The sequence below is a fragment of the Hemibagrus wyckioides genome, linkage group LG09 (genome assembly GCF_019097595.1).
Source record: "Hemibagrus wyckioides isolate EC202008001 linkage group LG09, SWU_Hwy_1.0, whole genome shotgun sequence".
Lineage (NCBI taxonomy): Eukaryota > Metazoa > Chordata > Actinopteri > Siluriformes > Bagridae > Hemibagrus > Hemibagrus wyckioides.
This window is the reverse complement of record NC_080718.1, coordinates 4,866,958-4,878,975: the sequence shown is the minus strand read 5'-3', so window position 1 is coordinate 4,878,975 and position 12,018 is coordinate 4,866,958. Positions and strand designations below refer to the sequence as shown.

Below are 12,018 nucleotides of genomic sequence, written 5' to 3'. Positions count from 1 at the left end.
TCACCTTTCCATAAAGACAGGTTTATTTCACAGACAAAGTTACAGATTTGTAATAACAGATGACAAAAAAAAACAAAAAAAACAATTTCACATTAGTCAATTTTCCTGTTCAGCTCTCATCGGCTTCTTTGTTTGCTTTCCTCCCCATAAACGGCCGTCTGTTCTTCTGTACTTGGAGCTGCATTTTGGGGGGGGCAATATTAACACATCAATACAAAAAAAACTGAAAGCAGTATCTTATATTCCCGCATTAAACAAGTACAAAAGATTCAGTACAGAAGGAGTAAAGAAATGTGCTATATACTATAGCACTATATAAATAAGTATTTATTAATATAAAAAAATTAAATTGAAATGTTTTTATATTTATCAAAATTTATTTATTTATATAAAATATATTTATTTACACACACATACACAATAATATAATATATATATATATATAATGTGTGTGTGTATATATATATATGTATATATGTGTGTGTATGTATATATATATATATATATATACACACACACATTATATATATATATATATTAGTGTGTGTGTGTGTGTGTGTGTGTATATATATATATATATATATAATTATATATAATGGCACTGCAGCTTTGGCCCAAAATAACTGGTTCCATTGCTCCAGTTTAAATGAAATGATTTCCGTTTTTTTGTTATTTGATACTGAACCTCCTTACGATGAGACTACATACCCTGCTTCCCTCCAGAATGTGAGTATCTTTCTGAAGCACGTTCTGCAGTCCTTCTTCTGACGAATAGCCGATCCAGCAAAAGCCCCTATGAAAGCCTGTCTCTTTGTCCTGATGATAAAAACAGTCCATAGAAATGTCACATACATGAATATAGTGGTTTTTTAAAAACAAAAATAACTAAATATACTTACAAAAACCAGGAGGCATTTCTTCACTTGGCCGAACTGTCCGAAATACTCTTTTATCTCCTCTGAAAGAAGGACAGAAAATTGAACTGTACAGCTGTAGGGATGCTATTTCCATATGAAACAGAGATTAAGGAGCCTGTACAGTACTACAAATCCCGCCTCCTCTGTTACAATTGGATAGCAGATTACATTAACTAAAAATTGTCCAATCAGAACACAGCTCGCATTTCAGACACATGGCCGGTTCACTGCAGAAACCTGAGTTGACTCTGATCGTGATTCAGACTCGTTTTAAGAGTCGATTAATTTAAAATATAATAAGTCGAAATAAAATATAATAAAACGCAGCATATGCAATGACCTCTTAAAATTCTTAAAACCTCAAAGACAACTCGGGTCCCTGCGCTAAATGTGACTGTAAAGCTTCGGAGTCGACTCTCATGTCTAAATGCCTCGATTCAGAGAATCGACTCAGGACCCGATAGTTTACGCGAATTATTTGTTAAAAAAACGCATTTTGTATAAACGTATCGTCTTATTTCGGGTTAAATTAGGAATCTATTTTTACGTAGTAGGAGTTAATAAAGGATATAAATACGCCTTCTTACAAGAACAGCAAGTGATTCATTTTTTGTACATTTAACCGGTTAGCCAATGCCGGGCTAACCATGATAACGTCACGCATTTTGAATAAACCGACATAAATCATATATATGCTCGAATAAATCTGAGGTCTGTTACACACTTACTGGTTGCGACAGTCCACGGGACTTTTGAGACAAACAGCTCAAACACCTTCTTGCTGGAAGCCGCCATGTTTCGTCCTTGGGAAAAAAAAAAAGTGTCCGTTTATGACCCAGACCACGTGATATATACGGGCTTTATTTTTTTCTCATATGGTTTTATACTTAACACCAAAGCAAAACTGAAATGAATTAAACATGTAAATAATATGAATTTGGATGAAGAAATAATAATATATATTATATTTTGCGATTGCATTTTTGACGTCAGAGCGTTGAAAGGTCATAGGTCAATGATGACAGCTAAGATGGCGGCGTCCATGGTGGAGCAAGGCGAGGATGCGTTTAGAAAATTGTTCAAGTTTTATAAACGGAGGAGTCCGCCTCCGGATTTTAGTGAAGTCATTGATTTTTCGAAGAAAATTGGAAATGAACTGGTGAGTCGTTGTTGAGCTCCAGTTAAGGGTTGTTTTGATTAGATCAGGGGTCAAAGAGTGTAGTATTGACTTCTCTGGACTCTCACATAAACGGACATGTGAGATAAATCTAAGTTCCTATTCGCGTCACATGCAGGTTTATACAGCCGAGCTGAACTATGGTGGTGTTAGCGAGGAAGCCGCGTTCAAAGCAGGACTTCAGCCTGTTAAAGAATGGAGAGCGTTTGGTCTTCAGGGATATCCAGGTACCATCCATCCATCCATCCATTTTCTATACCCGCTTTATTCCTAATTAGGGTCACAGGGATCTGCTGGAGCCTATCCTAGCACACATTGGGCGAAACACCCTGGACAGGTCGCCAGTCCATTACAGAGCCACACATATAGACAGACAACCACACACACACACACACTCACTCCTATGGGCAATTTAGAATTACCAATCAACCTAATGTACATGTTTTTAGACTGTGGGAGGAAACTGGAGTACCCGGAGTAAACCCACGCAGCACAGGGAGAACATGCAAACTCCACACAGAAAGGCCCCTGCCTGTTCGAACCCGGGTACCAAGCTGGAGAAGTTACTGCATACTGAAGCATCATCATCATCATCAATTCCACGTCTTCACTATGGAGATGATTCTGTGTCTGAGAGAATCTACAAACTTTTATTAATGACTAGAAGAAAACATGCCATCCTGAAAAGCAAAATATCATGCACACACAAGAAAAAATTTCTTGAGAGCTTCCTTAGACTCCTATGTTTCTTGTAAAAAATTTTAATACCACAGCATTGATATTTGTTTTCTTGATTCTGATTGTTATTTATTTTTTTTAAATTCCCCAGGGTTTCTGTTCATCTCCAATCCTTTCCTGCCTGGCTCTCAGCACTACTGGGTGAAACAGTGCCTGAAGACGTACACGCAGAAACCCAACGTGTGTAACCTGGACATGCACATGCCAGCTGCAGAGACGGAGAACATCTGGGAGAAGAGCATAGGCAGCATCCGGTAAATACCGCTTCATTCCTGGATGCTCAAATTCTTTGACTTTGTCTCTATGACCTCCCAAGCCTCACTTGTTCTGCTAAGAGAGAGTAAACCCGATCTAGTACCACTGAAATCGTAATCCCAGGTCAATTCAGTGTCGCTTTCTTGTGAGAGCTGACCTGGAAGTGGACAGAGCCGCTCTCAGACTGATTGCTGGCATTTATGGAATTGTCTTAATGATTGAGTGGTTGTGAGATCAAACCCCCGTGTGTGCGAGTGTCTGCCCGTGTGTGCGAGTGTCTGCCCGTGTGTGCGAGTGTCTGCCCGTGTGTGCGAGTGTCTGCCCGTGTGTGCGAGTGTCTGTACACTCCTGTGTGTGAAGATGTGCAGTGATGTTAGCTCTTCTCTCAGCATGCAGTAACGTATCTGTTGGTTTGTGCAGGAAGAAAGGTCAGAGGGAGCCGAGGACTTTGCTGGAGAAGCTCCGCTGGGTGACTCTGGGTTACCATTACAACTGGGATACCAAGGTACTGGGATCCAGATATTCAGATTTATACCCGAGTGACCGATTCTCGCTCATGTAGGTATTATTTGTGTTCTAACAAATTTAGTTGTTCATTTTTCACAAAAGCTGAACATATTCACTGTGTGTGTGTGTGTGTGTGTGTGTGTGTGTGTGTGTGTGTGTGTGTGTGTGTGTGAGAGAGAGAGAGAGAGCGCGAGAGTGTGTGTGTGTGTGTGTGTGTGTGAGAGAGAAAGAGAGAGAAATAGTAAGAGGGTGTGTGTGTGATGAAACAACTCTAGCTCAAACATCCTCTGAATAAACCAGCTAACCTCTGCTTGTGCTACATCACACCTCAGTGCTCACAGAATCCCGTGATTGGTCAGTGAGGCTGATGGAGCAGTGCCGTCCCTCCCACCAGCCCTGAAATCCTGTATTCATTTCCAACCAACGCCTAGATCGGAAGTTGGCCACTCTGAACCTTCAGCCGCTCGGAGAGAAGGCGAGCGAGTGTGAGTTATTATCCTGAGGGAAACCGTGGCCTTTATGGACGCCACTGCCCTCAGAAGCAGAGAGTGTGTGTGTGTGTGTGTGTGTGTGAGAGCACTTTGTCCTGAATCTGATTAGCATCGTTTCCTCCTTCAGGACGGTCGGTGTGGAGCTGCAGAGACTCGCGGCTCATCTGTCTCGTTTCTATGCTAATTACATTTCGGTTTCTGTCCTATGAAATCAATCAGGAGTAGCACTCAGGATTCATTAACCCTCATCTCGCATTAATGCTGCAGAAACTCGCGTTAATGCTGCAGAATCTCACGTTAATGCTGCAGAAACTCGCGTTAATGCTGCAGAAACTCGCGTTAATGCTGCAGAAACTCGCGTTAATGCTGCAGAATCTCGCGTTAATGCTGCAGAATCTCGCGTTAATGCTGCAGAATCTCGCGTTAATGCTGCAGAATCTCGCGTTAATGCTGCAGAATCTCGCGTTAATGCTGCAGAATCTTGGGCAACAAACTGCCAGTTTTAAGCAGCAACTCGGTTCACTTTTTCTCTTTCAGCGAAGTCTCATGAAAGAGCGACAGCATGATGCACAAATCTCCATCATGTGAGGTTTAATACACTGTGAATTATAACGTGAAGGAGCAACTGTGTTTATTCTAAACCATCTCTCTCTCTCTCTCTCTCTCTCTCTCTCTCCCACTCTCTCTTTTCTGTCTCTGTTGCTCTCTCACTCTTGCGCGCTCTCTCTCTCTCTCTCTCTCTCTCTCTCTCTCTCTCATATTAGCACCCATGTAACTTGTGTGTGTGTTTGTGTTTTTTCCTTCCTTGTATAGACCTATTCTCCTGATCACTACACTCCTTTCCCTGATGATCTTCACTCTTTGTCCCACAAAGTAGCAGCAGCTTGCGGTTTTCCCAGCTTTAACGCAGAGGCGGGAATCCTGAACTACTATCGCTCCGATTCGTCTCTCGGCATCCATGTGGACGAATCGGAGCTTGATCACACTCCACCACTCCTGTCTTTCAGGTGAGTTTGAGTGTTACCTTCATGCCACATTTTCCACCAGAGTTAAAGTTCATGAATAAACACAGATTAAAGTGATGCTTTCGTCTCAGCTTCGGTCAGACGGCGGTCTTCCTGCTGGGCGGAACTAAACGACAGGACCCGCCCACCGCCATGTTTATGCGCAGCGGTGACATCATGGTGATGTCAGGTTCCAGTCGCCTGCTGTACCATGCTGTACCCTGCATCGTCCCCGCCCCCGCTAGCCAGCCCCTGCCCTCCTGCCTGGACCAGTGTGTGGTCAATGACAAGTCGAATCCAGATAGCATCGTCCGGACTGTGTGTGAAAAGGACTGGGAGGTGTGTTCTACCTACCTTAAGACATCACGCATTAACATGACAGTCAGACAGGTCCTCGGTCCGGGTCAGACCTTCCCCATCATGGACGCACACACTGTTCCAGCCACTGAACAATCCGGAAGTGACCGTGACGAGGAGACCCAGAGGGCTAAGAAGAGGAAAAGTGGGTCAGGATATGACCTTGATTCATGACCTGTGAATCTGTGCTTTGGACTTTAATTTCTTAATTTAAAAATAAATTTAAAGTTGTATATATGTGAATAAAACATATTCCAGTCTGTGAAAGATATTCCTGTAATTTACTTGCAACATGGCAGCCAAGGGTGGGGCATAAGAGGAAAATAATGACATGACGTGTTCGTGATGTGAAAATAATGTGTTCGTGTAAGAAAAAAATTTAATCGTAAATCAGATATTTATTTAATATTTGAGTCAAGATTTAAGAGGTTTATTTTTACACAAAGGAATTTTGTCAGCAGAAGAGATAATTGAGCTAAAATAAAAATGCAGTGAAATAAAGTACAGTAAGAAGAAGGAAGGAGTCTCCAGTTTCGGTGCTTTGTAACATTCCGTACGTTTTCCGACAGAATGAGCGATAGACGGTCTGCAAAGTCTGATCCAGCTACACCAAAGGCTGATCAAACTACATCCAACTGGCCATCAGGGCCAGCAAGGCCTTCTCTGCTGGCAGCAGTGATCTGAATCACTGACTTGCATTTTAATATATTTTTCCATGAATGTGTATTAGTCTATTCTCTACATTTCATAGCTTTTCTCTTGGTCCGCGGTCTGCAGATTGAAGAAAGCGCTGAAAGCTGGGGAGGAGCCGAAGTCTGCCGCCGTTTTCATATGAAATTTATAGGGAACTGAGGCGATCACAAATTTGTGTACAGTTTATGGAGAATTGCAGAACTTTAGGAGGACTGAGTAGAAAATGGCCTAGCGACGCCCATGGTGGCGTCATAATGATGGTATAGAAGTGGATTAATTCAGGAAGGACACCGGTGAAGGCCTAGGTGTGAAATGCATGGCCCGCTACTGTACAAAGCTGATCCAACTACATCCAAAGCTACATAAAACTACATCCAAGGCTGATCCAAAATGTATCTGCACGACTTGTTTTCAACCTGCCTCACAAGTTCTCACAAACCACCCCACCCAGTAACTGAACCCAACACTGATGCTTGCGTTTAAAGCCAAGAATGGACCATCAGCCTCTTACCTCAAAGCTCTTATTACTCCTCGCACTACACCTCGCTCTCTCAGATCCTCCACCATTGCTCCACTGGTCCCACTTTCTCTCATGATAAGAGGGAGGTACACATCAAGACTCTGGTCTGTTCTGGCACAGAGGAGTTGGAATGAACTTCCTCTAGAACGTCCTCCGAACAGCTGAGTCGATGGTTTTCATGGGCACATTTTTAGAGGTGTTCTGGTTGCTAGGCTATGGTAACTCAAATCACCACTCTTTACATCCGTGGTGAGCAGGAAAGCATCTCAGAGCATGCGACACGTCAGATCTTAAGGTAGATCCATGGTTCCATAGAGAACATAAACCTGAAGCGCCAGATCAACAAAACTTGCTAGTTAAGGATGAACATGTGGACTGAATCTCTTGACCTGTTACACACTGCGCTGTGTTGCTGCAACGTGACTGGTTGATTGGATAAACAGGAAATAAGTGAGAGTATTCTCCATGTAGGTGGCTGATGATCAGTGTTATGTATAAATGAGGCAGTTAGTGTTAAAGACCAAGATATAATAGGTTTATTTCACGGTTTAAACAATGTTTTTTTAAACGAAATAAATAATTTCTGAGATCAATTACTTACAGAACTTAAATTCTCTCATTTCTAAATGATGTAACTTGTTTTTCAGGAAGGATTCGGTCCATTAAAGTGTTAAATGTTATAGAGTGTGACATTTTAAACGTGATGGATGCCACTGTGAAATTCTAGACATATTTTTTTTAAATCTGGGAAAAGTTATTCGACTTTTTTTTTTCATCCTTGTGTTGCTTACCATGTCTGGCTTTATTCTGAGCACGGTTCTGAGGTCGTGAGTAAAAGTCTGCGTTCTCCGAGCCGCAGAGCCGAGGCGACGAGGTGAGCTCAGTGTTCGGCACCGGCTGCTGTTGTTATGGTGATGAGTGATTTCGGCAGGCAGTGCCACCGGCTTCCTGCTGAGTTGATTACAGGCCATTATGTTATTTGCACTGACGATGCTTTTAATTGGCTTGCCCTCGTTTCCATGGCAGCGCCAACATCGGGGCCGTGTGTCCTTCGGGCCGGCTCGCTGCTGTGTGTTTACTGATGGCCCCTTTGGACACTAGGGCAATAAAATAAAATTGAACTTTGGAGTAAGGAGGAAAATTGTAAACATTATTTATTTGTTGTTGTTGTTTGATTGTTTTTTCATTTGTTTGCAACAATAAAATTGTCTTGCATGCATTACATTAAAAAATGTTTGTAAAAATATAAAAAAATTAAAAATAAAATCATTATGAATTAAATATTAAAAAATAATTATCAAAAAATAAAATATAAAAAACAAAAATTATAAAATAAATCATGAAAAGCTTAAAAAATTATTGTAAAAAAAAAATTGCAATGTAACCGATAACTGTATAAGATTAAAGCTAATAAGAAATTGAGTTAGAATTACAATTAAAATTCTGTATTTTATCGAAATAAAATGATCTGAATATATTTTGGTAAACTGTTGATAACTTTAAATATCTGCTTCCAGCTTCATATTTGACATGAACTATGTTCTCGTGAAACCTGGTGGTGGTAGCATCATGGATTTCCTTAGGGTTTCATGTTGCTCTGCACATCATCCTTTGGTCATTATGATGATGTTTGTTTGTTCTTTAACGTGATCTGGGTTCTTTGTGGAGTTTTTATATTGTGGTCATATGACGCTTAAATTGCACCCGGGTCGACTCGGTTCAACTAATTCAGTGACTTCTGATTTATCTTAGCGGTTGCACAGCCACAGGAGGGTGAATAATGATGCGATCACAATTATATTTCTCATTTTTCCTTATCCCCCGTTCCCTTTCTTTTACTCCCCTCTTTTTTTCCTTTCCTTTCCTCTCATTTTTATTTATTTTTTATTCTTATTCATTTCCTTTTTCCTTTCTTTCCATTTCAGTTCCAGCTTGTAACATGACAAAATGTGGAAAACGTCAAGAAGGGGGTCAAAAACTTATGCTACCGTATAGTTTAAGAGTCTGTAAATGATATATGACAAATCATGTTTGAAATACAGAATAAATAAATAAGTAAATAAATAAAATGATATAAACAGCACAGCGGCTGAAAGTAAAAGGGCTTTTGTTAAGATCTTACTGAAGCTCTGCTTGTGTAGTGAGAACACTGCTATTGTTTTCTCTCTCTCTCGCTCTCTCTCTCTCTCAGCTTTTTGGCAGCCTGTAATTTTTTCTCCTTCAATCGCTGCCGCTTCCATGGCAACTCTATCTGCTGAGTAGCCAGACGAACCCTGTGAAATTGTTCCAGGGCTTGTAATTGTGTACAGGTTACACACACACACACACACACATTATGTCTCACAATGTATACAGCATGTGTGTGTGTGTGTGTGTGTGTGTGCTGTTGGACTCATTTACACTTTAAGTATATTTGAAATTCTTACTGTATAAAGAACACTTTCGTTTCACAGCAGACAGAAAATACAGTATCTACAGTAAGTACTAAATCTACAATAAACTACAGAAACTACAGGATCCATAGAAATACAGCATCTACAGTAAGTACTGAATCTATAATAAACTACATAAACTACAGGGTCCACAAAAATACAGTATCTACTGTAACTACTCAATCTACAGAATCTACAATAAACTACAAAAACTACAGTAATTACAGTCACTACAGCAACCCCAGTAACCACAGAAACTACAGTGTCTACAGTAACAACTGAATCCACAATAAACTACAGTAACTACAGTATCAATCATAAACTACAATAACTACAATGTCTAAAGTAACTAACAAAACTACAGTAGCTACATTGTCTACAGTTACTGTTATTGTTATTACAGAAATGACAGTACCTATGGTGTCTGTAGTAACTACTGAATCTACAGAATCCAAAATAACCTACAGAAACTACATTAACTACTGAATCTACAATAAACTACAGTAACTACAGTAACTACAGAAACAACAGTATCTACAGTGTCTACATTAACTACTGAATCTACAATAAACTACAGTAACTACAGTAACTACAGAAACGACAGTATCTACAGTATCTACATTAATTACTGAATCTACTGAATCTACAATAAACTACAGTAACTACAGTGACTACAGAAACGACAGTATCTACAGTGTCTACATTAACTACTGAATCTACAATAAACTACAGTAACTACAGTGACTACAGAAACGACAGTATCTACAGTATCTACATTAACTACTGAATCTACTGAATCTACAATAAACTACAGTAACTACAGTGACTACAGAAACGACAGTATCTACAGTATCTACATTAAATACTGAATCTACAATAATCTACAGTAACTACAGTGACTACAGAAACGACAGTATCTACAGTGTCTACATTAACTACTGAATCTACAATAAACTACAGTAACTACAGTGACTACAGAAACGACAGTATCTACAGTGTCTACATTAACTACTGAATCTACTGAATCTACAATAAACTACAGTAACTACAGTGACTACAGAAACGACAGTATCTACAGTGTCTACATTAACTACTGAATCTACAATAAACTACAGTAACTACAGTGACTACAGAAACGACAGTATCTACAGTATCTACATTAAATACTGAATCTACTGAATCTACAATAAACTACAGTAACTACAGTGACTACAGAAACGACAGTATCTACAGTGTCTACATTAACTACTGAATCTACTGAATCTACAATAAACTACAGTAACTACAGTGACTACAGAAACGACAGTATCTACAGTGTCTACATTAACTACTGAATCTACAATAAACTACAGTAACTACAGTAACTACAGAAACGACAGTATCTACAGTATCTACATTAACTACTGAATCTACAATAAACTACAGTAACTACAGTAACTACAGAAACGACAGTATCTACAGTGTCTACATTAACTACTGAATCTACTGAATCTACAATAAACTACAGTAACTACAGTGACTACAGAAACGACAGTATCTACAGTGTCTACATTAACTACTGAATCTACTGAATCTACAATAAACTACAGTAACTACAGTGACTACAGAAACGACAGTATCTACAGTGTCTACATTAACTACTGAATCTACAATAAACTACAATAAACTACAGTAACTACAGTGACTACAGAAACGACAGTATCTACAGTGTCTACATTAACTACTGAATCTACTGAATCTACAATAAACTACAGTAACTACAGTGACTACAGAAACGACAGTATCTACAGTGTCTACATTAACTACTGAATCTACAATAAACTACAGTAACTACAGAAATGACAGTATCTACAGTGTCTACAGTAACTACTGAATCTACAGAATCCAAAATAACCTACAGGAATAACAGTAACTACTGAATCTACAATAAACTACAGAAACTACAGAAATGTCAGCGTCTACAATAAGTACTGAATCTACAATAAACTACAGTAACTACTGAAACTACAGAATCCACAATAAACTACAGAAACTAGAGTAACTAATGAATCTACAAAAAACTACAGCAACTCCAGTAACTACAGGAACGACACTAACTATAGTAACTAGAGAAACAACAGTAACTACAGTGTTTACAGTAACTACTGAATCTACAGGATCCAAAATAACCTCCAGGAACAACAGTAACCCCAGAAACTACAATAAACTACAGTAACTACAGAATCTACAGTAACTACTGAAACTACAGAATCCACAATAAACTGCAGAAGCTGCACCTGTGCTGTCCGTTTTCCTTTCCTTCCCTTTCTCCCATTCCATAGATCTAAAATAAACAGTGCAGTCCAGCACTGCCACCTGTAGGCCAGGCAAGGTAAAGCCCAACACACTCCTGATCATGGTGTGTATCTAAATGTTCATCAGATGCCCAGGAATTGGGCATCTGATGTAAGCACTTCAGTGGAACATGTGATCACGTGAAACACTTGTCTGATCTGTTAGAGCTGTGAGACTAACAGACTAAAGCGCCGCCGCATCACTCTCTCCAGGGACAGAAGAAGCGAGGGCTGAATCCCACTGCACCACTGACCACTGTCCGCATGGCATTATGGGTAATGTAGGATGTATTAATATGCACAGGACTGTTGGTGTGTCATACCTCATCAGTCGCAACAACAGCTACACTCTTTCTTTGTGTGTGTGTGAACATAAATCATACATGTGTAAGGAAACGTGTACCTGCCTGATTTTGTGTACATGCCATGATAAAGTCTTTATTCATCTATTTATGTACTGTATCTATTTGTTTGTTTGTTTGTTTATAAAGATATATATATATACAAATAAGATGGATAGAGCATCATCATCAACTCCTTCTCCTGCTCAGTTGTTCATTATTTATTATTAATCTACTATATTTACATGATCTT

General features: G+C 39.5%; 2 protein-coding genes across 2 annotated transcripts; one reads left to right on the top strand and one right to left on the bottom strand.

Annotated features, from left to right (window-relative positions):
• slirp (SRA stem-loop interacting RNA binding protein) lies at window positions 1–1,754 on the bottom strand. Its single transcript, XM_058399524.1, has 4 exons — window positions 1,646–1,754; window positions 900–958; window positions 709–816; window positions 1–178 (listed from the first exon to the last, which is right to left on the bottom strand). The coding sequence occupies exons 1-4, from the start codon at window positions 1,710–1,712 to the stop codon at window positions 110–112; spliced, it is 303 nt and encodes a 100-aa protein (XP_058255507.1). The 5' UTR covers window positions 1,713–1,754; the 3' UTR covers window positions 1–109.
• Window positions 1,755–1,924: 170 nt separating this feature from the next.
• alkbh1 (alkB homolog 1, histone H2A dioxygenase) lies at window positions 1,925–5,713 on the top strand. The gene is made up of 6 exons (XM_058398332.1): window positions 1,925–2,076; window positions 2,213–2,321; window positions 2,924–3,086; window positions 3,508–3,592; window positions 4,899–5,092; window positions 5,182–5,713. The coding sequence occupies exons 1-6, from the start codon at window positions 1,933–1,935 to the stop codon at window positions 5,618–5,620; spliced, it is 1,134 nt and encodes a 377-aa protein (XP_058254315.1). The 5' UTR covers window positions 1,925–1,932; the 3' UTR covers window positions 5,621–5,713.
• Window positions 5,714–12,018: the final 6,305 nt, after the last annotated feature.